Source organism: Bos taurus, chromosome 10 (genome assembly GCF_002263795.3).
Source record: "Bos taurus isolate L1 Dominette 01449 registration number 42190680 breed Hereford chromosome 10, ARS-UCD2.0, whole genome shotgun sequence".
NCBI lineage: Eukaryota > Metazoa > Chordata > Mammalia > Artiodactyla > Bovidae > Bos > Bos taurus.
In genome coordinates this window covers 5,472,465-5,500,330 of record NC_037337.1, presented here as the reverse complement: position 1 = coordinate 5,500,330, position 27,866 = coordinate 5,472,465, and the positions used below count along the sequence as shown (strand labels likewise).

General features: G+C 50.7%; 1 protein-coding gene across 27 annotated transcripts in view; it reads left to right on the top strand.

The window, feature by feature from the left end:
* Positions 1–540: 540 nt before the first annotated feature.
* HRH2 (histamine receptor H2) overlaps positions 541–27,866 on the top strand; it is a 49,731-nt gene continuing 22,405 nt past the window's right edge. For 10 of the 27 annotated variants that reach the window (XR_009496114.1, XR_009496115.1, XR_009496113.1 and 7 more), the window contains exons 1-3: positions 541–19,763; positions 20,607–24,458; positions 24,800–27,065. Coding sequence is in view for 24 of the 27 variants with exons in the window: in XM_059890750.1 (XP_059746733.1) it covers positions 25,990–27,065 (1,076 nt within the window). In the remaining 3 variants the exon portion in view is untranslated. The remainder of the gene's footprint in view (positions 19,764–20,606; positions 24,459–24,799; positions 27,066–27,866) is intronic. The other 17 variants (XM_005211229.5, XM_015472993.3, XM_059890744.1 and 14 more) reach the window with 16 other exon arrangements.

Sequence of the window (27,866 nt, the reverse complement as noted above, 5' to 3'; positions counted from 1 at the left end):
AGCTTGATTCCAGGGTGGCTGAGAGCTGGACACCCAAGGGTAGCGGGTGCCACCTGATCCCATGGGTCTAGCCCTCCCAGGGCAGGCTGTCCAGCTGTGGGCAGAAACCAGCGCTGGACCACAGTCAGGAGTCCCCTTCCTCTTAGCCAGGGAAGGCACAGCTGGAATCTGGGTCCCAGGCCAGGCAGTGGGGGGAGCGGGCGGGAGGGAGGGGGGAAAGCGAGGGAAAGAGGGGGGAGCGTGACCAAAAAAAAGACAAAAGGGAAAGTGTCAGAGGCAGAGAGAGAAGGAAAGAAGGTGCAGGAGAAAGCAAAAGACAGCGTGGGAGAGTGTGGGAGAGGCAGGAAAGCCAAGGAGGAGAGGACGTGAGTGTGTGCGTGCGCCGTGGAGGAAAGAGACGAGAGAGAGGGAGAGAAGGAGGCTTGGAGAGGGAAGGAAGGGAAGGAGAGAGCGGGAGCCAGGAGCAGCGAGCTGGGGGCGGAGACGAGGAAGTGGGTGCGAGGCGCAGGGCGCGGGCGGGCGGGGAGCGCCGCCCGCTCCATCCCTGCCCGGAGCGCAGCCGGCGCGGGCGCAGGACGGAGGCGAGCCCGAGCGGAGCCACCTCGGCGGCAACACCTCCAGGTAACGCGGCCGCCGTCTCCCCGCCGGGCCTGGGCGCGGGGCGGGGTCCCCGGGCAGGCCCTGGAGGAGAGGAGGCGCGCCCCTGACGGCTGCCCCCGGCTCCCCGTCGCCGGCTTGACCCTGACCCCAGGTTCGAGCCCCGGCCCGTCCGCGTGCGGGCTGTGACTGACCTTGGACCAGTCCCTTTGCCGGCGAGACTCAGTTTCCTTTTGTGACTCGCGGGGGTGGCGCCCTGGGAACGTGGCAAGCGCGGGATGCAGCCCCGGTGGGTCTGCGGTGGTGCTCTGGGCGCGGGATCGCGCGGAAGTCCCCGCGGCCCCCGTGGGGATGGATTTGGAAAACCCACTTTCGCAGAAACAGCCCGTGTTTTGTCCCTATGTCTGGGCGCTGGCGTTTTCTCAGAGCGTTATCTGTGGGCGCAAGGCACGACTTTCTGCTTAAGGAAAGCCGGTAGAGGGCAGGGGGTGGGCAGGGAGGAGGGTCCCAGCTCCTTAGGGAGCCTTCGCCCTCCTGGACTGTCACCCCGATGCCCGGGAGCGAGGACCTGGAACCGGGAGCTTCTGGACAGCGAGCCTCCAGGATGCAGCCGGGCAGGTGGCCTCGGCTTGGAGGCTTGGAAACGCAGTTCTGCCGCCTAAGGCGTGCAGCTGACCTTGAGCATGGGAACCTCAATTTCTTCCCCCATGAATAGGGCCAGACTCAAGGATAAGAAGGTGGGGCAGGCAGGTACCTGCGGGTCGTGGTATTCCCAGCGGCAGCTGTCATATCCTAACTCGGGAGCCCAGAGTCCTGGCTCTGGTTGCCTCCTGAAAACTCATTTGTATGTGCCAGATCCGTCCTGGTCTCCTTTGCCAGAGCTGGTTAGTGGTCCAGCTGGGCATGAAGCAGTGCCCAGGGAATGAGGAGGGGGGGTGTCAGGAGACCCCTCCCCAACCCAGATACAACATCCTGGTGGTTATTTTAAACGTGCAGCCTTTAAGGTGACAGCTTATATCCAGTAAAGACTCCTGAGGGAAGCTCTCAGAGCCTCAGTTTCCTTATTTGTAATAGAAAGTCATGAATTCCTCCCTGTTCGTGAGATTCCTGTTGTTGGAGGTTATGTAAAGCAATTAGTAAATGATATTTATTGACACCTCTGACCCTGAGTTATGAGGAGAATTGAATAGAATGAAAAAAGAACATTTCTTTTGCACCTGCCAGGCCTGGTAACTCAGTGAGTGATGTATATGGTATTGGCTATAGTCATTGCAATAATCGGGAAGCCAGTGCCATTAAATTCCAGTTTACAGAAAACCAAGGTTCACAGCATCTGTGATTTCCACAGCGTCACACTGGTGGGAAGTGCCTGCCCTGGGGTTGGCCCCAGTCCTGCCTGATTGTAGAGTGCTTCTCAGAGCATCAAACTGCGCCCCAAATCTGGTGGTGGATGGCGTTCCTGGCACCTGGTTAGTTGCGTGCTTGTTGCCTGGTTTCTTGTGACACACGTGTTAGGAAGAGGTGATTATGTTAATCGCTGGAGAAAGTGAGTCTGAACTCTGGCTGTGGTGTGTGTTGGGGGGTGCCTTTGCCAGGCGATTTCTCCAGAAGTCTGGAAGGAAGGAAGGTCACGACCCAACTCCACACGGGAAGCAGACACCAGGCTGACTCACTCTATCCCGCCAACTTCTTTTCCTTCTCCTGCCACCTCATCCCAGTTCACCTCACCTCCGTTCCCCTCAACCTCGGCTGCCTCTCCAGGTCACAAGAGCAATCTTCCTTCTGCATCCTCTCATGATGACTAATGGAACCGACCGTCCGGGCTGAGTTGTCTGAGGGGAAAACAAATCCAGCTGTGGTCCACCTCCGCCAGGGCCCCAGAGAAGCAGAAACAGGATTGGGTCACAATCTCAAGGATTTAGCTCAGCTTCTGGAGAATGTCTATGATGATGGGAAAATGGACACCCTGCTCTGGGAAAATGGGTGTTGCGGCCGGCTGGAGAGGTTCCTTTGCCAAAAATGCTCTAAGAGAAGAGGAGGACATCCAAACAAGATGATGGGAATATAAGCCAAGGCTCAGCTGGAAAGAGATTCATCAACAGAGAGGACCTGAATGTTTGAAAGTAGGAAATCAACTGAGGAAACTATGGAACAGTCAGGTGGCTAATAAAAATGGACAGTTTTTTTTATGATAAATTTTATGTTATCTGTATTTTACCACAGTATAAAAACACTTGAAATTATAGTTGATTTACAACATAGTATTAATTTCTGCTGTTATAGCAAAGTAATTCAGTTATACGTATATATATATATATATATATTTTTTTTTAGAGAGAGAGAGACATTCTTTTTTCAAATATTCTTTTCCATCACGGTTTATCATAGGCTCCTGAATACGGTTCCCTGTGCTGTGCAGTAGGACCTTGTTTACCCGTTCTATATGTAACAGCTTACACCTGCTAATCCCATCCTCCCACTGCTCCCCACCTCAGCCGCTTCCTCTGGGCAATCACCAGCCTGTCCTCTATGAGAAATGGACAGCTCTTCATGGATGGGACAGAGAAGGCAATGGCACCCCACTCCAGTACTCTTGCCTGGAAAATCCCATGGACGGAGGAGTCTGGTAGGCTGCAGTCCATGGGGTCTCGAAGAGTCGGACACGACTCTGCGACTTCCCTTTCATGGATGGGGACATGCATATGTGTAATATGTGGTGTCACAAATTGGTGGCAAGTACTTAGAAAAAAGACTGGAAGGATGTAAGTCAAACGGCATTAACAGTGTTTGCCCGTGGGAGATTTATTCCCCCTTTATAATTTATGAACTTTCCAGATTTTATGCAGGGAACATATACTATAATAATTAGTGGACAGAGAACTGTCTGACTTTTAAGGACCATCTACCCCACCCACTCCCACCTCTTCCTGGCCAGCACCCAGGACACGGCTGGGGTATGGAGGCCTGTCGGCAATAGAGACACCTCTGTATTGAGGCCTGGCAGGCATCTTAGAAGGAAGAAGGAATACTAAATTTTTAATACCGCCAACATCTGGCATTAGTTACGTTTTTACTGTGTGCTCGTGGTAAGGCTGCGAGGCAGGTGCTAGCGAGAGCCCCATTTTTCAGAGAAGACACCAAGAATGAGATACCTTCAGCCACTTCCCCAGTCACACAGGGTCCAAACCCAGGCCACCCAGACTCAGAGTCTGCACTCCTAGCTGCAGTCAGGAAGGGTCAACAGATGCCATCAGTTGGCATCTTAGTACTTATCACAGAAACCCTGGGGGAGGCAGTGCTCCTCTGCACTTTCCAGGGGAAGAAATGACTCAAGAAATTCCCTGGCGGTTCGGTGGTGACGACTCAGTCTCTCACGTGGGGGCCCAGGGTCAGTCCCTCTTCGGAGAATGAAGATCCTGCAAGCTGTGGGGCATGCCCCCCAAAATTAAATCAAGTTCCTTTTTAAAAGAAAAGAAATGGCTCCGCAGTGACCTCTGAAGTGCTAGGCCTTGTGCTACGGACCCAAAGGCACATAAGGTGTCATCCCCACACAGACGTGGGGAGAGCGGTGTGTGAACTGTGTCCGTGGGGCTTTCCTAGTGGGTGTGGAGAATTGTTTTAGGCACCGTGGGGCCTCAGAGGAGGAAGAACGGAGGCTCTCAGACAACATGGTATCTGAAATGGTTCTGGAAGGATTAGCAAGACCCCACCAGGTGAGCAAGACAGGCTAGAACAGTGGTTCTCAACTGGGCACAGTTTGGCCGCCCAGGGACATTTATCAACATATGGAGATAGTTTTATTATCACAGCTGGGGGTGAGGAGGTGTACTGGTATCTAGTGGGTAGAGGGTGAGGATGCTGCCAAACATCCCACAACGCACAGGATGGCCCCCACAACAAAGAATTCACCTGTCCAAAATGTCAGCGGTACTGAGTTGAGAAACCCTGGAACGGAAGAGAAGGGCCTTCCTGAACAGGGTTGGCTCATTCAGGGCGTCCACAGATATTTAGCAAGTGCCACCTTGAAGCCCGTGATGGCACTCCTGGCCTCCCTGCTGCCACTCTGCCCCCACCACCAGCCAGAGTGGTCTTTAAAAAAAAAAACAAAACATGAAAGCTTTATAGAGATATAATTCACCTGCCATAACATTCAAATATACAAGCCAGTTGCTTTGGGTATATTCATAGAGCTGTGCAGCCATGACTGCTATCTGATTCCAGAGCATTTTCATCACCCCAAAGAGACACTTTGTACACATTGGCTGTGACTCCCTATTCCCCACCCCCACCCCCACAAATCACTGATCTACTTCTTGTCTCTGTGGCTGTGCTTATTCTGGAGATTTTGTGTCAGTGGAATCATGCAACATATGACCTTTTGGGTCTGGTGTATTTCGATTAGCATAGTGTCCTCAAGGCCCATCTATATTGTAGCATGTGTCAGTACTTCACCGCTTTTCATGGCTCAAATAATTTTCCATTCCATGGATAGACCAAATTTTGTTTATCCAATCATCAGTTAATGGTTGATGAGTAATTGGGTCTTTTCTACCTTTTTGGCTATCATGAGCAACACTGCTCTGAACAGTTGTGTACAGGTTCTGTCAGGACATAAATTTTCATTTCTCTGAGGTATATACCTAGAAGTAGAATTATCAGGTCATATGGTAACACTAGGTTTAACCCTTTGAAGAAGCGCCAGAATGTTTTCCAAGGCAGTGGCACCATCTTACCTTCCCACCAGCCCTATTTGAGGTTTCCAGTTTCTTCCCATCCTCACCAGTGCTTATGATCTGACTTTTGGATCCTAGCCATGCTAGTGGGTGTGAAGTGATATCATTGTGGGTTTGATTTGCATTCCCCTGATGGCTAATGAATTTGAACAGCTTTTTGGGGTGCTTCTTGGCCATTTGTGCATCTTGTTTGCAGCACTGTCTTTTCAGATCAGCTTTAAAAGTTGGTTGCATACTTCCCTTGCTTAGACCAAATGACAAACCCCACAGCACAGTACCAGGCCTGCACAACAGGGCCTTGTGCCCGTCTTTGAGTGCATCTGCCCTCACTCTGCTATGGCCAAGCCGACCTCAAAGCAGCAAGCCCGTTGCTGTGCAAGTCCTTTGCAGGGGGTTTCCCCTACCCCCCACTGCCACCCCATCCTCCTTTGCATGGGGAGCAGGTCTGGGGTCAGCCTCAGAAAGAGCTTCCCTGTTCTCTTGGTCTCAAGGGCCTTCCCTGACACCCCCCGCCCCAGGCTTTTTCTATCCCCTCTCAAGGTTTCTTTTGAGTATCCTTTTTAGTATCTTATAAAATCCAGAAGAACTGGCCTCCTGTGTGACCCTGGGCAAGTGGCTGCCCCTCTCTGGGTCCCCGCTGCGCCATCTGAAAACAGACACAGGTATATGAGCTGGCTGACCTCATAGGGCCTTTCTAACTCTGCCCTTCATTGATGCCAGCTTCCCTGTGGTAGCTCTGCCAGGAGGCGTCGGCCTGGCGCCATGGCAGTGAGAGAAAGGTGGCTAGAGCCAAGTTAGTCACGGATCGTAGCAGGCAGCGTGGCTGATTATCACCAGCCCCGTGGGGACAGTCTCCAGGAGCATGTGGCAGCCAGGAACAGTAGGAAGAATTGTCAACAGGTCTGCCCAGGTCTCTACCTTGGCCACTTTCAGCTCTAGAGTCACCCACTTTCCCCAGGAGAGTAATCTTCTAACCTCCAAACCCTCTCTGAGCATAAGAGCCATCTGGCCCCCTCACTCAGTCACTTAACAAACACTTCCTGGTGGTCTGCTTGTGCCTAGTCCTGGGTGCTGCCCCGAAGACATAGAGACAGATGAGTGCCACCCCTGCCCAAAGACTCAGGTGTCGTGGGGGAGGCAGGCTTGTAGCCAGCAGCAGGACAAAAGCAGCCCTGAAGTTGCGAGTAGACCCTAGAGACTGGAATACCCACTGCCCTGACGGGGAAGCAGGAGGATTCTCAGAGCTGGGTATGGGGGTGAACGGGAGTGCAGCAGGTAGGCAGAGTGTCTGTGTATTAAAGGCATAGAAAGAGGTGTGGAGACATGGCTGCAAAGCCTCCAGGTGTGCTCAGGGCATTCAGAGCAATTAGGTTTTGCCTGAGGCTCCGGGGACAGTGGAAGGAGGTAACAGAGGATTCGATTTGCTGAGATCCTGATCATGGAAAGCCTGCAGTGCTGAGCAGAAGAGTGTGGACTTAGCCCTGGAGGCTGCAGGAGCCAGGAAGAGATCGGAGGCTGAGGATAGAGGCCATCAGGTTGCACTTTTGAAAAGTGCCCTTTCCCTAAACAGCACAGAGGCCAGGGTGCTGGGGAGCGAAGGGGAGACCAGGCACCCCGTCTGGATACCCTCGCTCTTTCCAGATGAGCAGAAATGAAGGCTGGAGCACTGCCGCTGGAGGGAAGGGGCAGAGCCTAAAGCCGTTTGGCAGACAGAAGCCCCCGAAGGAGATCGGGGAGTCTAAATAATGAACGACACGGGAAATGCCAAGGCCAGCCTCCCAGGCTGCTGTGATGGGGAGGCATGGGAGCTGTGCGAGCTGGCCCGTGAGGGTGGCGTTTTCCTGGTGGCTGAGACACGACCACAGAGGCAGAGGTAGAGGGTGTCCAGACCGAGGGGTTGGGTTGTGCAAAGGCACAGAAGTGTGAGACTGTGGAGAGTGAAAGGAAGGCTGAAGCTTTCTGGATGGTTGAAGCACAGGGTGTGAAAAGAGGGGAGGGGAAACAGGCTGGGGAGGGCAGAAGGGGCAGACACTCTGGCCTCTGAAGGCTGTAGGAGTCCCAGCTATGGCGCCTCTGCCCGTCCCTTCCAGACGCAGAGCACTCACTACCCCGGAGAAAGCCCATTGCTAGATTCAATCACCCCTCTTCTGGACCACACTCCCAGGGCAGAGGTGGGTAAATGTCAGATCCCCCCGCCCCCGCAACCCTGAACAACTGACCGATGGATTTGGTCTAGGGCAGAATTTGCAAAGCTGTATGAAAGGCTGGAGGGTGGTTAGAAAAGCAACCAGATCCTGGGGGCCGACCTTGCTCTCCGAGAGCGCCAGGAATGTGCCAAGGTCCTAGACGCCTGCTGGTGGATGACTTTCGCAGAAAACTGTAAGATTTTTTTTTTTAAGCCATTATTTTAAAATGAGATTTCATTGAAAAGTTTGGGTCTTCTATTTATTTTTTTCAAAGACTGTATATATTTTCAGATCTTCCTGCCTTCCTTTCTTTCTTTTTAAATATTTATTTGGCTACTCCAGATCTTAGTTGCAGGCACAGAATCTTCAATCTTTGCTTCTAGGACTGCAGGGTCTAGTTCCCTGGGCAAGGACTGAACCCAGCCCCCCTGCATTTAGTGGTAAAGAACCCGTTTGCCAATGCAGGAGATGTAAGAGACACAGGTTCAACCCCAGGGTGGGGAAGATCCCCTGGAGGAGGGCATGGCAGCCCACTCCAGTATTCTCACCTGAAGATCCCCATGGACAGAGGAGCCTGGTGGGCTACAGTCCATGGGGCTGCAAAGAGTTGGACGCTGGAGCGACTTAGCATGCACACACCCTTGCCTTAGGAGCATGGAGTCTTAGCATTGACCCACCAGGGAAGTCCCCTAGATGTTTTATTTTAAAGCCAGAAGTACTCACTTAAGGGCTTCCCTGGTAGCTCAGTTGGTAAAGAATCCGCCTGCAATGGGGGAGACCTGGGTTTGATCCCTGGGTTGGGAAGACACCCTGGAGAAGGGAAAGGCTACCCACTCCAGTATTCTGGCCTGGAGAATTACATGGACTCTATAGTCTATGGGGTCACAGAGAGTCGGACACGACTGAGTGACTCTCACGTACTCACTTAAACATCATATTTCCCGTTTCTCCTGAAGACTGTGGTGACCCCATGGCACTGGGCCCTTACTGACCACAGGGTCCTTCCCTCTGGCCCACGTCCCGATCTTCTCTCTGAGTCAACACGCTTGCACACCCCACAGTCCCAGAGGATGTAGACTGTTCATACACAGCCTGCCTGGGTCAGGAGGCCCTCGGACCTAGGAGGTCTGAACAGCCTCCTAGTTTTCTCTGCCCTAGTACCTTCCCTTGCCCTGCATTCCCTGACAGGTCCTGGGAGCATCATTGTCAGGCGAGGCTCCATGGTAAAAGTAGGGCTGGTGGAAAGAGGGTGGGTCTGATTTGGCTTTTTGGAAAGCCCTGCAATCCACAGGGCCTGTCAGTCACAGACATGCTGGTGGACTCGTTCCAGCAAGACCCCAGCTGACTTGATTCACCCCTGAGTCATTCCCAGTACAGACTCCTTTGTTTAAGTGGTACCCTGCCCCTATTTGGGGAAATACCGCCTTTTGCTAAAGGTTTATTAGATAGCTAAGACTTTTTCTTCTCACTTTTTCATTAAACACTGATATGGCTCAGAAGTACAATATACAAAGGTGTGTGCATGCTTAGTCACTCAGTCATGTCTAACTCTTTGCGACCCCATGGACTGTAACCCACTAGGTTCCTCTGTCCGTGGGGATTCTCCAGGGAAGAATACTGGAGTGGGTTGCCATGCTCTAGTCCAGGGGATCTTCCCAACCCAGGGATTGAACCCAGGTCTCCTGCATTGCAGGCAGATTCTTTACCAGCTAAGACACCAGGGAAGCCCATACAAAGGTACATGACATAATATACAAAGGCTCCGTCTACCTTGCCCAAAAGAGGGGGTCAATTTTATTTTGTTGCAATGTATCTTTTCAGATTTTCTTCATGCAAAAATGCATACACTTCATATATAAACACATGCATGCGTACTAAGTCACCTCAGTCGTGTCTGACTCTTTGCGACGCTATGGACTGTAGCCTGCCAGGCTCTTCTGTCCATGGAATTCTCCAGGCAAGAATACTGGAATGGGTTGTCATGCCCTCCTCCAGGGGATCTTCCCGACCCAGGGGTCGAACCCATGTTTCTTCCATCTCTTGCATTGGCTGGTGGGTTCTTTACCGCTATCACCGCCTGGGAAGCACCATATATAAACACATGTTTACATATATATGGTGTATTCTCACCTTTGATATAAGGAGAATATATTAGATACACTTCTGCATCTTCCTGTTGCTTATTAGTCTCAGTAGGATTAATTCTCAAGTGTAGAAGATTTTGAATAAGGAGATACAGAAGAAAACAGTAACAAAAAATTGTATCACCATCTGAAGAAAGCCACTATTACCATCCAGCCTTCCCTTCTAGACATAAACTTTATTTGTTGTGTTTCTCCCCAGCTGGTTAACAGGGTAGAAGTTCACAGTTACAGTCATCCTCTGTATACAATCTGAATCCTACTGTTTTACTACTTAAATATAAGCATTTCCCCTTATTTCATAGTTTCCAAAATGTGATAGCAACAGCTCTAGTAATTCCATTAGGACATAATTGACGCCTCTGTTCTTCCAGTTTTGAACATATAAAAGTCATCTGCAGCATCACCTGTCATAAATAATACAGTTAAGCCTACAGTTTGTGTGTATTTGGAATTGTGTTGAGTGAGCATCTTCAGAAAGCCTGCATCCGGAGTAGAAGCCAGGCAGCAGTCATTTGGTCCCCCAGGGCTGGGGGCTGGGAGCATGTAGCTGAGGGAGGGGCTGTGGGCGGGGCCTTGGGGGGTTGAAGGGACCCGGAGGCCAGCGGGCAGCTGGAGGGAGGCAGGCTCTTGTCCGAATTGTGCGAGTGTTTGAGCATCTGTAGAGCACTCACTTGCGCTCAGCACTTAGTGGTCTCTGGAGCGTCACACACGTTTGCCCAGCTACTCCTCACAACAGTCAGACAACGGAAAGATTCCTTGTATTTCCATTGTGCCAGGTGAGGAATCTGAGGTGGGAGAATCCAAGCCCCTGCTCCCTATGGCCGCATAAAGAAGCAGTGGTGCCAGAACGTGGCCCAGGTCACTGGTCCTGGAGGCGCCTTGCTCTTAACCCCCCACCAGCCACCCTTGTGTGTTTGGGACTAGTATCCCCCTTTTGCAGAAAGGGAAACTGAGGCTCAAGGCAGAGCTGCCTGGCTAACAGTGCCTCCCTGGCAAGTAGCAGAGCTGGGATCCAAACCTGTGGCAGCTGCTGGGAAAGACCTTATTTGTATCAGGGCTGAGCTGGGGAGAGGTGAGAGGCAGGCTGGGAGGAGAAGCCTCTGACCCACACATGGTCCCAGCCAGCCGTGGAGACTGTGCAGGGCTGCCCAGGAGCTGCCCCTGTGCTCAGACCTTCCAGACGAAGACGTGTTTACCTGGGTGCCTTCTCTTGCAGGAGGGCGGGCAAGAAGACCAGAGAATGGCCAGGGGGCAGGGAGAGATATTTACCAAAGGGCCACCACGTCTCTAGCATCCCGCTGCCTTCACATTTCATCTTGCCAGCATCGCATGCTGTGGTTTTATGCTCATTACAGATGGGAAAACTGAGCCTCCGACAGGTTCCTGGTTCCTCTCCACTATACCGTGTTAGCTTCCTGGGTTGAGTGAAATACTCAAGCGTGGCAGGTGGCCCTGAGTGCCCTGGGGTGGACTTGGATGGTCAGTTGTCTCAGATAACAACCATCCCATCACACGGTGAATAGATTGGCTTTTTAGTTCTCCTTCAGACTTTCTCCTTTATTTAAAGAAAGTTATCAGTTAGGTGCTAATGTGTCTTTAACACCTTTGTAGCACAGCCTTTCTAACCAGGAGAGGGTTAGGCTGGCTTTTCAGGCAGCAGCAGCTACATGGAATTTAATAACATCAGCTCTGTTTCCACTGCCTTTGTTTTCAGGGTAGCTTATTTGAGGGAAAGTGATCCTGGTGGTTATTGTAATAATAAGACAAAATTCCTTTTGCAATTCATTCCATCACTTTAAAGAAAAATGTTAAGTACAAAATAGAACTGGTGTATTTTGTGGGTTTGGCAAAATCATGGAGTTGGTCCATGAATGCATGAAGTTTGGAAATATAGGAGGCTTCAGACAGGGTATGCTGTTTGCAATTGGAAACTGAGAGGGCCCTTCCCTCCTCTGGCCAGCTGTGTGACCTCAGCCCAGGCATTCGGCATGTCCAAGCCGTCTTTGCAAAGTGTAGTAATAGTGACTGCCCTGGCAGCCCCGCAGGGAGTTCTCCTGCAAGACTGGAGGGTGTGGAAAGTGGGGGAGGGCAGAGAGGATTACCTAAGATAACCAGTGTGTGAATGTTCCTGGCAAGCCTTCGCTGTTTGCTGTGGATATCTTTAAGGTGACCCAGTGAGCTGCAGGACTTTCGCCTTGTAAGAGCAAGCTATGTGCCCGCTGGGAGGGCAACACCTTGCTGAAGTGAGGCTGGGGGGAAGAACAGAGAGGAAGGAACATGCATATTGGGCGGTGGTTCTGGTGCCCAGCTGTACTGTCACCGCTGATGGTGATGCCCGTCGTGGTGATGTGATGGTGGTGGTGGTGATTCTGGTGAGGGCAGTACTGGCAGTGACAAGGACTGTGAGGTGTTCAGTGGAGGGCCTGAGGACTTTTGTATCACCGAGAAGCAACAAGTCAGGGGCTCTGTGAGGCTGTCCAGAAAAAGGGACTTAGATTTGTCCTCTGGGGCTTCATAGCCTTTCAGTAGCGTACAAAAATGTCTGCAAACACACACACAGATACACACACGTACACACACACACATACATACACACATACACACGCATATACACACACACATACATACACACACAGGTACACACACGCATACACACACACACAAATACCAGATCTAAAATGCAAAAAAAAAAAAAAAACCCACCAAATTACAAATATTTGTTTAATTGACAATTTACGACAGCTAGTCAGTGGCAGCTCCTTATACTAAACAGCTAAATATAAATCCTATTTTCTATGGAATGTGTTCTAGGAGTATTCTAATGCATTCGGTATGCAATGTGGGGGTGTGCTTCCAAATGAAAGAGTAGGTAGGATTCTATAAGGTTTTTTAAATGGCCACAATTGGCAAATAATTTATAAGCTAGTAAGCCGCCATCCCTGGAGGTATGCAGGGCCATCGGGGATGATTGCCTCTCTGGGATGCTATAGGAAGGGTTCCTGAGCACCAGATGACCACTGAGTGTTGTTTCTACCCAGAACCCTCTTATTTTAATTAGTCTGGGAGTTTGTGATTCTTTCCCTCCCACCCCCTCCAGACACGCACACACATCAAATTGTTACAAGAAACTTTTAAGATATTCTAAGCCCATCTTCTCTCTTTTCTGCTGAGGAAACTGGTGGTATAAAACCTGTGGGAGGTAACAGAGCAAGTCAGAGTCACACCAGGGACTCAGACTCAGGTTTCAAATTCCCTGCCCAGTGCCCTCTCTACCCAGCCTCTGCACCCCACGGAGTTTTGTCCTGGGTGGCAGAGATTTGGGTCCCCCTGCAAACACTGGCAATACAGGGTATCATCTCCCCCAGAAGAATCAAGGTAGAATTTTCATTTGGCCCCATCCAATGCCTGTCTTGGAAAGTACCCCCACCCAGACCTTCCCCACATTTGTTACCTCGAGTCTGGTCATGGACTTTGATCAGGTTATTAAGCACCATAAACTTCAAGTTCCTCATCTATAAAGTGGAGGTAAATAATGGTGTCCATGTAGGAAGGCTGTTGCAGAGAGATTAAATGGGATTAAGTATGTAAATATCAGTTCTTAGAGCATTGCCTACACTTTCAAAGCACCCCACAAATGGGGTATTATCTTGCAATGATGGTTGTTTTCAGTATGCATCAGTCAACCCAATAAATATTAATCGAGCCCCCATTAAGTGCCTGTTAGGGAACAAAAAATTGATCCTGGCCTTCATGATGCCTGTGTTCTATTTAGGAGAGAGATACAGTGAACAAATAGGGAAAAAAAGAAAAAAGTGCCAAAAAAAATTGGCTGTCTCTGTGGAGTGAAATATGGTGAGGGTTCAAGGAGCTGCTCCAGGGGTCACGAAGGATGCCCTCCACAGAACTGATTTTTGAGCCAAGATGCCAGTGTCCACATCAGCAGCAGATCAAAGCAGAGGCCTGAGGAGGAGACTGTGAATGCCCAAGGCTCTGGGGCAGGGTCAGAGTGCCGGGTACCCAGTGAGTCCTGAGGCCGAGGAAGGAGGTCAGAGAGATGGGGCATGGATCCCGGCGGGGAGAATGTCTTGTGAGCCAAGGAGCGTGTGTGAGGCACAGTGTGGATGAGACAGGAGCAAGAGGGCAGTGCTGGAGACCAAAGGGAGCAGCAGAGATGCCTGCTGACAACTGTCATGGAAGTCCAGACAAGAGATGGTGCTGGCCTGGACTAGGGCAGGATGGCAGCAGCCAAAGAAAGTAGCCTCATCCAAGAGGTATGTATTTCAGAGGGAAAATCCATCAACTTTGCTGATGGGTTGAATGTTGGGAATGAAGGAAAGACAGTGGTCCAAGATGATGCTTGAATATGTAGCCTGAGCCCCAAGGTGGATGAAGGGGAAACAGAGGCTAGAAAAGAGACTCAGAGATCCTCCTTTCCTAAGTGTCCTCAGTGTCCAGAACAGGAAAACTCGATGGAGCCCGAAAGCATGTCGGTGGTTGCCGGGAACCAGAGACAGGGAGTGATTGCTTAACGGGTGTCGGCTCCCTTCAGGGTGATGACCATGTTTGAAAACCAAGTGGAACTGGTAGTTACACAACATTATGAATGGGCTGAGTGCCATTAACTGCGCACTTTGATCTTATGTGCCCTTCACCTACATGGAAAAAAAAAAGGGGAAATAGAGATGCTCCTAAACAACAATGACCAAGGGAATTTGTTGTCATCCGATGTGGCTTCAGCTGCCCACATCAACCGTTGGCAGAGGCCAGGCAGATGGCCTGGGGTCTCTCACTGAAAAGAAAACACCTCAGCAAGAACTGGTCACACAAATAGTCAGCAAATAAACCGAATTATATGCATGTCTTAGTTGGCGGGGGGCGGGGCGGCATAGTGGTTGGCTATGGACACTCAGAGACAGTGGAGTTAGATCTGGCTCAAAGCCTTGCCTGCCTCTTTACCAGCTGTGCACCTTTGGACAAGTGACAACATCTGAAGCTGAGTTTCACAATCTGTCAAATGGGACTCATAATAATCTCTGCCTCACAGAGATATTTGGGGCTTCCTAGGTGATGCGGTGGTAAAGAATCTGCCTGCCAAGGCAGGAGACGCTAGAGATGCAGGTTCACTCCCTGGGTTGGGGAGATCCCTGGGAGTAGGAAATGGCAACCCACTCCAGAGTTCTTGCCTGGAGAATCCCACGGATAGAGGAGCCTGGCGGGCTACAGTTCACAGTCCAGGGAGTCGCAAAGAGTCGAACATGACTGAGCACAGCACAGCAGCCTAGAGATACTAAGCTACCTGTGGGTGCTCAGCAGATGGAAGAGTTCGGTGTTCTGGCTTCCAGCCCAGGTCATCTTCCTGGCACTGTGATGCCCAAGTGATAATAGTCATCACAGGAAAAGGTCCGCTTTGCTGCACCCTGCCTTTCTGGGCTGGTAGACACACATGGGTGGGGCTCTTCTTTGGATGTGCCAACAGCAGCGGTTACAGAACCTGCCCCAAATTCCAGGTAATATTTGGGTCCCTTCACCTCAGCCTGTGCAGAGGGGGACACTCCCCCATCAAGTGGGCTGCAGTGTTTGGGACAATTTGGGCTTGAGAGCAGAAGTGAAAACAATCCCAGCTTCAGATCCCTGTCAGCTCAGAAGACATGAAATGGTGGAACAGAAACTCAGACCACCAGGAGCCCAAGGCCTTTCTCTCTAATGAACAACCCCAACCAGAAATTGTATACTGCCGTAAGAGGTTTTGCCAAACGTCTCGCCTATTGCGGGGAAGGAGTTAGAAATCTATAACCACGAAGATCAAAGACAGCAAAAGAGGAAGTATCTTCTGCTGCGGATGCCCGGGGGACTCACACCATCTCTTTGGAAAGCCCGAAGGGCATAGTTTCTTTCTCTGTAGGAAAACTGAAATAATAGCAACTGAGAACCAGGATTCTGGAGTCAGACAGACGGGGGTTCAAATTCTGACTTTTCGACTTGGTGATATTGAGACTTTGGGCAACCTCACTTTCCTGAACCTGGGTTTCTGCATTTTTAAAATGAGGAAAAGACTCCTTGCCACAGGATGTTGTGGTAAAGCGTGAGTGAGAGGATGTTCAGAGAGCACATAGCCCTAGGCGTGTCGTGAAGCAAGCATCTGACGTATGTTCATCGGTCAGAAGTGCCTCATTGATTGACGGCTGACTGGGATCAAGAGGGTGGTGCCCCACAGCTCTCAAGGCAATCTCGGACCTGTTGATGGAACCTCCAGGGCTGGCCTGCTGCCCTTAGAACTAAATGCAAACTCCTCAGCACTTCCCCCACAGCTACATTTCCCTCCCCACCCTGAGAATTGGCTGGAAAGGTTGGCAGAGACCAGATCATGCAGGGCTAGGGCTTGGCAGCCATTGTCATCTTTATGCAAATGACAGGAGAAGTAATCGGAGGGGCCGGGCCTGACCAGTCCTATCAGTAACTGCGGGAAGAGGGGTCCCTCAGGGTGAGCTTGGAGCAGAGGACTTACTAGTAAGGGGCTCTTGACTGAAGTCAGTCAGTTCTGAGAACTAGTGGCATGTGGGACACTACCCTCTTGATCCCAGTCGGCCGTCAATCAACGAGGCACTTCTGACCCATGAACATACGTCAGTCGTGTCTGACTCTTTGTGACCCCATGGACTGCAGCACACCAGGCTTCCCTGTCCATCACCAACTCCCAGAGCCTGCTCAAACTCTTGTCCATAGAGTCAGTGATGCCATCTAACCATCTCATCCTCTGTCGTCCCCTTCTCCTCCTGCCTTCAATCTTTCCCAGCATCAGGGTCTTTTCTAATGAGTCAGCTCTTCGCATCAAGTGGGCAAAGTATTGGAGTTTCAGCTTCAGCATCAGTCCTTCCAATGAATATTCAGGACTGATTTCCTTTAGGATGGACTGGTTGGATCTCCTTGCAGTCCAAGGGACTCTCAAGAGTCTTCTCCAACACCACAGTTCAAAAGCATCAATTCTTCTACTCTTGACTGAGTAGACCAAGTGCCAGCCCTGGCCTGGAGCCCCAACGCACCAGGTCCGGCTCTTAAGTGTCACCCGAGCACACAGCCGCCTTTCCTTTGCTGTTGTTCCTTCCACCTGGGTGCCCTCTCTCTGCCCTTCTCTGCTGGTCAAGCCCTGTGGCCTGGCTGTTGGTTTGGCCATAGGTGATGTCTACCCACAGTTGTCATTGTTCAGTCGCTCAGTCATGTCTAACTCTTTGTGACCCCATAGACTGCAGCATGCCAGGCTTCCCTATCCTTCACAATCTCCCAGAGTTTGCTCAAACTCATGCCCATTGAGTCAGTGATATCATCCAACCATCTCATCCTCTGTCGCCCCCTTATCCACCTGCCCTTGATCCTTCCCAGCATCAGGGTCTTGTCCAGTGAGTTGGCTCTTTGCAAAAGGTGGCCAAAGTATTGGAGCTTCAGCTTCAGCATGAATACCCATGAATATCCCAGGTTGATTTCCTTTAAGATTGACTGGTTTGATCTTCTTGCTGTCCAAGGGATTCTCAAGAATCTTCTTCAGCACCACGATTTGAAATCATCAGTTCTTCAGTGCTCATCCTTCTTCATGGTCCAACTCTCACATCCGTACATAACTACTGGAAAACCCATGGCACTAACTATAGGTAAAAAGATTCCCAAGGTCCCAAGGGACATATGGTGAAGGAAGTCTTTCCTGCACCCTTGGCTCAGCCCCCATAAACCTCCATGGAAGCAGTCAGTCCCTTTTCACACGTGTCCTTCCTGGACCAGTTGTGTGTCAGTGCAAGAGCACAAAAACACACACACGTTCCCCCTTTAGAATGTCACACCCCACACATACAGAGAACATTCCACATCAGCCCCAAAGCCTGCAACAGTCCTTTATTTAATTTTAATTTTTTTATTAAAGTACAGTTGATATATGGTATTATGTAAGTTACAGGCATAAAATATAGTGAATCACAGCATTTACAATATATCCTTGTAGCTTATTTATCCGTAGTAGTTTGTACTTCTTAATCCACTACCTTTATACTGTCCCTCCCTCCCATCCTTCTTCCTGCTAGTAACCACTAATTTGTTCTCTGTATCTGTGAGTCTGCTTCTGTTTTAGAAAACAGCAAGGAAGTTTCTCAAAAAACTAAAATTAGAGCTACCATATGACCCCGCAATTTCACTCTTGGATATATATCTGAAAAAAAAACCCCACTAATTTGAAAAGAAACATGTACCCCAATGTTCATAGCAGCGTTATTTACAGTCGCCAAGGTATGGAAGCAAGCTAAGTGTCTATCAACAGATGAACGGAGAAAGAAGATGTGATACATATATATACCATGGAATAGTATTCAGCCATAACAAAGAAAGAAATACTGCCATTTATAGCAACATGGATGAACTTGGAGGGTATTATGCTGAAGTGAAATAAGTCAGACACAGACAAACAAATACTCTATGATATCACTTATATGTGGAATCTGAGAAATGCGAGAAGCTGGTGCAGTTGTCCTTTTGATGATTGCATTGCATGGTGTCCCAGGGATTTGAACAACATTTCCAGGTCATATGATGAATTCCTCAAAGTGCAGCTGCTGGGTCGGTTTGTTTTTTTAGCATTCATGGGGTTTTCCAGGCCCCATAAGATGTTGCCTTCTGCACACACACACCGCTGTCACCTGCCACCACCCACAGCATCACCACAGCATCCTCCCAGTTCCCATAGCCCCTTGCTGCTCCCCACACCCTCCATGGCCCCTGCCCCCATCGCTAGGCAGTGTCTGAACTGCTGGGGGCTGGACCTGCCTCACCCTTTGGGTGCGCCCCTGGGCCCTGCCCCGCATCCCGGGCTCCCAGTGATGGAGTCCCAGAGTGCCACCAGCCTTTCTGAAGTGGCGTGGCCCCCGCCACCTGGTCTCCAGTCACGCTGCTCAGCACCTTTGTCTGCAGCCACAGCGGGGCTTGGAAGGCCCGTCTTCCCTCCTTCAAGAATAAGAGTCACCCTGCTGACAAAGCTTCCACTTCTCAGGCCCCTCTGGGACTCCTGAGTGGGTGGCACTCCTGGGGGAGGAGTGCCCTGGGGAGTTGACCCTGGGGCCACCCTCTGATGCCCGCAGCACCCGGTACCATTCGGATGACGAAGTGACGGGGCGATGTTCTGGGGCATTATGGTTCATAAAGACGAGGAACTGCCTACCAGGGACCCAGTGACCCCTGCATCTCATTACTGGCAGTGATAGCTGGGAGTAGCCAGCAGGACCCAGTAAGGCCCCCTGCCACCCTGCAGCCACCCCCCCCCCGCCCCCTGATGTCCCCGCAGGACTGCTGGACATAAAGCCACCTCTGGCCTTCCAGTTGCATCAATCTCCACTCACCCCCCACCCCCAAGGGCTCCTATGGCTCTGCGGACATCCCCGACTCTCTGCCTCCCAGTGTTTGGAGTAGCTGTCTTCTGGAGCCCGCCCGTCCCCTGTTTTCACTGAGTGACCCTTTTCCTTTCTGTTCAGGTCTCAAATCACGTACCCTCCAGACCAGGACGGCTGTGCTTAGTCACTCAGTCGTGTCCAACTCTTTGCAACCCCATGGGCTGGAGCCACCAGGCTCCTCTGTCCATGGGGATTCTCCAGGCAAGAATACTGAAGTGGGTTGCTATGCCCTCCTCCAGGGGATCTTCCCAACCCAGGGATCGAACCCAGGTCTCCCACATTGCAGGTGTCTAAGCCACCAGGGAAGCCCAAGAATACTGGAGTGGGTAGCCTATCCCTTCTCCAGCAGATCTTCCCAACCCAGGAATCGAACCGGGGTCTCCTGCACTGCAGGCGGATTTTTTACCAGCTGAACTACCAAAGAAGCCTGTGGTTCCTTACACTCCCCCTTTATAGAACTGTCAACATACTGCAGTTGAATCGGCAGCTCTGCTATGAGTTACTTCATGTTTGCTCCCCCCCAACCACCACGCTGTCACAGAAGCTCCAAGATTTGTCTCCCATGTCCACCGCTGTCCCCTGGCACCCAGCACAGTGTCTGCCCTCGGATCCACTCCCTACATGTATAGAGCATGTGTGAATGCAGTTTCCTGGCTATGGGGCTTTTGACAATAATAAAAGGTAATATTTTTGTTATTATGAAACATTATTTTTATACTATTATTATATTTAATGTAACCTGCCATATGCCAGGCACAAAGTGTTTTACATACCTTTGCTCTGCATTTTCACAACCACCAAGTGAAGGAGGACATATCATTACCCCAATTTTACAGAAGAGAAAACTAAGGCTCAGAGAGGTTGCAGTCATATGCCCAGGGTCACCAGGCTCTTAAATGACAGTTCTGAGATTAAAATCCAGATTCATCCAGTGTCAGAGTCCTTGTCTTTGAGCCCCTGGGTGTCCCTTCACTTGTAGGCATGTCAATTTTTGCACAATAAGGATCAAATGACCTACTGCACAGACTTGCCCACTGGCTCCCCCAGAAGCCATTGTGTGCTCCCCTAGCACACAATGGTTGCCTGCTGAATATCATTTTCTTTTCCTATTGTAAGTGATCGCTTGGAGAATTGGATTCATCTTCCAGGTTGAGTGAGAAACCCAAAGGAGCTTTAACTAATTCCCCCAAATTGCTAGTTACTCCCCCAGTGGCTTTGCCTGGGGGTTTAGGTACTTAAGCTGCAAAAGGGGAGCTTCATTTCACCTCTTAGTGAAAAGGGAAAGAAAAGTGTTGGACTCAGTTTGATAAAATTTGATGGGAGAAGACCCCAATCCCCAGACTAGTTAATCTAGATGGCTTCTCTCCTCTGTTGGCAAATAGAACTGTCAGTGGCATCTCTTGCAGGATTTTGTGGGCAGCAGTGAGAGGGGAGTTGGGGCATTAGGCAGACCTGGTGGGCCTTTGGGCTGTACCTCTGCTGGGGGGTGACCTTCAACACTTCAAGCCCCCGTTTTCTTTGCAGTCACAGGAGAGGATTGAGCAGGGTCATGGTATTCCAGATTCCACCCACCACAGCGCATTCCTAGGGAGACACACTTTGATGAGGAATCACCGAGGACCACATCCAGAGGAGAATTTTCCAAGGGCCCTGGAAACTCAGATTTCTACCCAGTGGAAAGTTAAAGAACCTCTCTCTCCTGTGCACCCCAGAAATCACAAGCCTCTACCAGACGTAGGTATAAGTGGGAAGCAGAAGTGAGAGAAGATGGAGCAGGTACCTCTGGAATATTCTGAAAGACTTCCTGGAGGAGGTGACAGAGACAAGTCTTCAGGGAAGAGTGTGAGTTCTCCAGGCATGGAAGGGAAGAAGGGCATTCCAGGCAGTGGGAATAGCATGTGCAAAGGCACAGAGTCATATGGGCCTAGGACTTTTAAAATCAGGAGAAATCAAATGCTACCAGAGCTATATTTCTCCAAGTGTTGTCCAACTAAAGGGCACCGGGCAGGCAGGAGCTAAAGCTAAAGAGAAAAGACAAAACCAGGTCACGCAGAACCTTGCAAGTCACGTCAAAGATCTATCTGTACTTAGAGATGACCGAGGCTGGTCATAGGAGGTGATCAAAGCAGACTTCCCTGTGCAGAGCCCAGCACAGTGGGTTTAATACACATCTGTGAGCTCACTGAGTGCCTTTAACACACTCAGCTGTGGCTGCTCTTGAAGGCTAATTTTTTTCACTTTCACTTCATACTGTTGGCGCCTGGCTTTGTTAATATGGCTCAGTGTCTGTCTGGCCACCATGGCCTCCCAGAGGTGCTTGACGTGATGAATCAGACTCTGAGCAGGGCACTGCTTTTTGTTATGGCTGCATGTGCCAGGTGACGACTGTAGATGAAGGTCAGAAACCTCCCAGGGGGCAGTAAGGGGCACAGCATCCCATGAGCAAATTCTTCAGAAAGTGCTTTTCTCAGAGGCTCTTAAGGCCAAAACTGAGATGACATAAGAGGAAGCAGTGTGACATGTACAACGGCAATGCCTGTGGTCAGCCTGCAAGACCGGGACAGGAAGTGGGGGAAGCCGGCTTTAATGAAAATGCCATATCGTTTTCACACTCACTCTGTGTGCCCTGGGCCTCTCCCTTAGACAACAAGAAATGCTTGCTTGCTGGCTGGCTGGCTGGCTGGCTGGCTGGAAGGATGGAAGGACAGATGGATAGGTGGATGGAAGCTGGAGACAGGTGGTCTAGATCCAGGCCCTGCTTGCAGACAGACACTGAGCCATATTAACAAAGCCAGGCACCAACAGTATGAAGTGAAAGTAAAAGTGGTAGTTGCTCAGTTAAGTCCGATTCTTTCAACCCCATGGACTATAGCCCTCCAGGCTCTGTCTGTGGAATTCTCCAGGCAAGAATCCTGGAGTGGGGTGCCATTCCCTTCTCCAAGAGATCTTCCCGACCCAGGGATCGAACTGGGTCTCCTGCATTGCAGGCAGATTCTTTACAATCTGAGCCACTATAACGCAGCACAAAGTACAGGACAGGGTGCCCCCACCTGCAGGCTTCAGGGAGACAGAGGTACAGGGATCCCCCCACTTTTTGAAAGTTTGCTTTACCTCACTTCTCTTTCATGAAAGACCTACATTAGTACCTATTTTGTACTGGAAGAAATCCAAGGAGGATTTTTGCTTTTAGGAAAAAAAAAGGTGAAAAGCAAAAATCATGTTCAGGTTTGTTTGGCGGTGAGCTGTTACAGAGGCAACCTGCATGCACACCCCTCTCAAGTTCCTTCCCTGGGAGCCACATTCAGCATCTCAGTATCAAGCTGTGAACTGTATCTGAGCATCTGTGCTTTATCTTGATTTATTTTGTGCGTCCGTTAGCAAGATGGGTCCTAAGATAACGTCTTCTTCACTTTATATCATGTTGGCTTTTGAAAGGTTTCAAAACAACACCATGCTTTCAGATGGTGAGGGAGGGTGTGGGGACCTGTGTTTGAGCTAGGCCTTGAGAAAGGCATCGTTGACTGAAGACAAGGAAGAACAGGACTCCAAGTGAAGAAGACAGCAAAGGGAAAGTCGGGAGGGAAGAGACTGGGTACATTTGGGCCAAAGTCGGGGTGCCCGAATGGCAGAGTGAGTGAGGCAACTACAGGACTATCTGCTGAGATCCACTTTGAAGGACAAGTTGAAGTCTGTGCAAGAGCGGGCGTGAAGGTAGCTGGAGGGACAGAAGCTGAGTCTGAATCCAGGCTCTCTGGCCACTTACTAGGGGTGTGACATCACTAGGCCTCTCTGAGCTTTGCTGTCCTCAACTGTTAAATAGCAACAGATTCCCCTCATGAGCAGTCATTGTGAAGCTGAGATCTTTCATTTAATATGCGTGAAATCACCTTGCCCAGGACTCTGCTGTAGTGCAGATGCTCCATCATGGGTTGAACCATTCCCCTGCTGATAGACACTCAGATCATCTCCCATCATTTGCCACTTGCAAGCCTGCTTAAGCAGACCTCCTTGCTCATGGCTCTTCTCATGATGGTGGTGGTTATTGCCACAGCCTAGGTTCCCAATAGAATGCATTAGATCTAAGTGATCTAGAAGGGTGTCCACTATATAGTAGAGATTTTGAAAGAAATGAGGAAAGGAAGTATCAGAACAGTGTTCTACATGTGTCTGGTACAGGCAGAGCCTCAGAGAAAGAATGGATGGTCCACGTAACACCAAACAGTCAGCAAAGGTCACCTTCCCAGCGTGAGGGCTTGGGTATGCAATGATCCAAACAGTTGGCTCTTCCTGTATACCTCAGAGCCCTTGGTTTACTGCAATAAGCAATGTCATCGCTTATTGAAAGGAAGGTTCAAGAAAGTGCTTTTTATATTAGCTGTGATGGTAACAAAGATAGTGATCATGAAGACAGTGATCTTGGAGTAGTGATCCCCAAGGGCCATGATCCTCTAAGGCCATCATTCTGCCCACAAAACTCCACACGAAAGCTCATGCCTTACAAAGGTCACTGGAAACTTCTGGGAAACAGAAACACAACCGCAGTGGTTGTTCTTTGAAACTCCAGGAACTCCATGAAGAAAGGAACCAGTGCTTTCTTTGTGGTGGTTGTGGCCATGGCCCCAGCACCTCAAACAACAATGGGCACGTTGTAGATTCTACAAGAAATATTTGCTGAAAAGAGCAGAGAGGGGGAAGCGACAGAAGGAAGGAGGGAGGGAGGGAAAGAAGAATTAATTTTTAATTATATGAGAGGCCGGTTTATTCAGATTTGAAAGTCTTCAAACGTTAACTAAAACATCAGTTCAAAATACTTAAACCTGGCTATTAAGGAAACTCAGAGGAAATTTTGATCAGAAATAGGGGTTCTCAAAAAAAAAAACCAAACCCCCTTCAAAGTTAATTAAGTGTGACAGTAACAGCCATACTGTTTGGGCTATTTATATAATGAAAAGTTCTTCTAAAAATAATACTTGGAGGCCCAGCCTGCTAGGCTAGGTGGCTGAGCCAGGTGGAGTGGCAGCAGGTGACCAGGAGCCGTGATCCCCGTGCCGACACAGCGGTTGCAATTAAATGATGCCTCTCTTATTCAGATTGCAAAACCACTCCTGGCCAAGAGCCAGAGAGAGACTTCATCTGTGTCAGATGACGTTGAGCTTCTCCCTGAGAGGAGGTCCTCTGTCAACTTGATTTTCTGCACACTCCCAGACCCCAGGAGACTGCTGCTGGCTGTTTTCTGGAAAACCAGGATCCGCTTGAAAGAAAGCATCCAGGAATCAAGCAGGGCCTTAGCTTGTTTTGCATGGATCGGAATCAGAATATCACCACTAAGAAGGAATTTAACCTAATACTTAACCAAAAGAAGCATCGCATGTGCAGGTATTCCATTGGAGTGATGTTTGATGTGGGACCAGAGGCGGAAAGGGAGAAGGGATGGAGGGAGGAAGGAAGAAACTAGAAACCACCAAAACACCTGTGTTAGAGTGCTGATAAACAAACCATAGCCAGCCACCCCACGGACTGTTACACAGCCGTTTGAAAGACTGAGTGAGGTCTGCACCCGCTGACCTGGAAAGTGAGGTTTAGAGAGATGGCCAGAGCAGGGCTGGGGCTGCAGTTGGCAGACTGGGACAGCGGGCTAGATCTGGTCCTCTCTTTGGTTTTGTGTGTCACGTGAACTAAGAATAGCAATTTTACTTTTTTTTTTTTTTTTGGCCCAGAAATTGCTTTAAAGAGTTTGAGAAAAATTCAAGAGAAGAAGATGTTGCCACACATGAAAACGATGTGACATTCACATTTCAGTGTCCATAGTAACGTCCAGGATCACTCATCTGCACATTGTCTGTGGAGGTGCCTTCACACGAAACAGAGTTAAGTAAATTGCAGCAGAGAGCTTGCCGGATACAAAGCAGAACATGTTCACTAGCCGGCCCTCTCCTGAAAAAGCTGGTTGGCTTCTTGTTCAGAGTATGGTGACGTTTTATAAAGCTAGAGTGTAGAACACTGTTCTCAGCACTTGGCAGAGTCAGTGTATTAACGTTGGCTATTTTTTCATTCATTTTATCGTTTATCCATCATAGGCGTAAGGCCCTGGGAACCAGCAGTGACCCAGCAGATGCAGAACCCTTTTCTCAGAGCGTAGAGTCTGTGTCTAGAATCTCTAATATAAAGAGTATAAACGTGAGGCCGTCCTACTGCATGTCCTGTGTGACTTGGTGGTCAGCCCCTGGCATCCTGTCTCCCTTCCTCCTCTCACAGTGTATCCTGATTGCCCTGGTCCCTTCTAAGGGGAGATGCCGGACTGGCCTCCTGGCGTCTTGAAGTGAGGTCAAGGTCTAGAAGTATTCATTTTGAATTCCCTCAGTCTGGTTTCAACATGCTCAAAACTCCATCTTTGTGTTTCTAGCTCACGCTCTCCAGTGGACCCTAGAGGGCAAGGCAGCCGTGCCGGACGCCCCCCCACCCCATCACATGGATGGGGGCAGCTGTCCATCATGGAGAAGGCTTCAGCCATAGCTCCACATGAAACCTCCCCAATAAAACCAAAGCCACCTCCAGACTCACGCCCAGTGGAGATGTGTTCAGTCCTGGGAGGAAGCTGGCTCTGTTGGAGGTGATTTGAGGACTGCAGTTTGAACCAGGAACCTCGCTTCGAGAACTAGACGTCCCTCATCCTCCTTCCTACTCATGCCCCCCACCTTCTTGGAGATCATTTTATTTATTCAAGAAAAAACAGCACTAGCTCGGTCCCTGGAGCCTCCCCACATTTGGATACTTCTCTCGGCTCTGGTGGGCAGCCTGAAGCCCAGTGGTGGACATAATTGATCTGCTGGGGAGCTGGAAGAGGAACAACTGCAGGCCCGGGGTGGGGGCGGGGGGGCCACAGGGGAAGGAGCTGTAGGGACCCAGGATGGCGGCCAATGGCACAGCCTCATCCTCTTGTCTGGACCCCACCGCGTTCAAGGTCACCGTCACCGTAGTCCTCATCCTCCTCATCCTCATCACCATCGCCGGCAATGTGGTCGTCTGCCTGGCGGTGGGCTTGAACCGCCGGCTCCGCAGCCTGACCAACTGCTTCATTGTGTCCCTGGCCATTACTGACCTGCTCCTCGGCCTCCTGGTGCTGCCCTTCTCTGCCTTCTACCAGCTGTCCTGCCAGTGGAGCTTTGGCAAGGTCTTCTGCAACATCTATACCAGCCTGGATGTCATGCTCTGCACGGCCTCCATCCTCAACCTCTTCATGATCAGCCTTGACAGGTACTGCGCCGTCACAGACCCCCTGCGCTACCCCGTGCTGGTCACCCCGGTCCGGGTCGCCGTCTCCCTGGTCTTAATCTGGGTCATTTCCATCACCCTGTCCTTCCTGTCCATCCACCTGGAATGGAACAGCAGGCCTGAGAACCACAGTGACAGTCACACCATCCCCAAGTGCAAAGTCCAGGTCAACTTGGTGTACGGTCTGGTAGACGGGCTGGTCACCTTCTACCTGCCGCTGCTCGTCATGTGCATTACGTACTACCGCATCTTCAGGATCGCCCGGGAACAGGCCAGGAGGATTCACAACGTCGGCCCGTGGAGGGCAGCCACGCTCAGGGAGCACAAAGCCACGGTGACGCTGGCTGCCGTCATGGGGGCCTTCATCGTCTGCTGGCTCCCCTACTTCACCGTGTTCGTTTACCGGGGGCTGCGAGGGGACAGCGCTGTCGACAAGACCGTGGAAGACGTGGTCCTGTGGCTGGGCTATGCCAACTCGGCCCTGAACCCCGTGCTGTACGCCGCGCTCAACAGAGACTTCCGCACGGCCTACCAGCAGCTCTTCCGCTGCAGCCCCGCCGGCCAGGACGCGCGCAGGACTTCTCTGGGGTCCAACAGCTCTCAGCTGGTGAGGCATCCGGGCCAGGGACCCAGGTGGCCGGAAGAGAGGCCCCTGAGGCTCCAGGTGTGGAGTGGGACTGAGCTCACGGCCCCCCAGGGAGCCACAGACAGGTAACTCCCCCGGCAGTTTGCGTGCGGGACGGAGCGTGGTGAGGGGGAGGGTCTCCCTCAGGGTAACAGCCGTTCCCCAGGTGCTGCCTCGGATGCTGCGTGCTGGGAAGCCTTCATGAGCACTTTGCAAGCCCTGTGTTGCTCCATCCTCCCGAACGTCCCCTCAGGTAGAACTTTTGACCTCCGTTTTCGAAAGGAGCAAGTCAGATCCCAGACAAGGTTGCCAGGGCCCCTCACAGAGCTGGCATCTGACTCAGAACTGGTGGGCCCTCTCTTCTAGCTACCTCATCCTTACAATCGGGGGGCCTAAGTGTGCTCAACTCTGCCCACTTAGTTAGTGGTCATAGGTGTTCACTTAAATCCGCCAACAGCCCTCATATAGCCATGCGCTAGTGCTGCGGCCCCGGGGACTTGAATCAGAGACCCCATTCAGCCCAGTCTTGAGCACCTGTTATGCACCAGCTCTTACTTTGTGGGGTGCTCAAGTGGAAGGAGAAAGAGGCTTGGCTGCATCAGGAAGACGCAGCCTTGAAAGCCAGGGTTGGGCATTGTAATTGTAGGTCTTAGGGGAAGATAGAAGGATTAGAAGTTAGGATGGGGGTAACCCAATCGCCTCTGTGCTTTGGAGAGAGGACTCCGGTTGTCCCTTCAGACGTGGACCTGAAGAATGAGATGGGGACATTGGTGAAGAGGGATCCGGGGCTGCTCCATACGAAGGAAGAGAATAGAGCAAAATCTAGGAGGCTAGTAAAAAGTGGGCTTGGAGACCACTGGATGTCTGAGACACAGGGCATGCAAGAG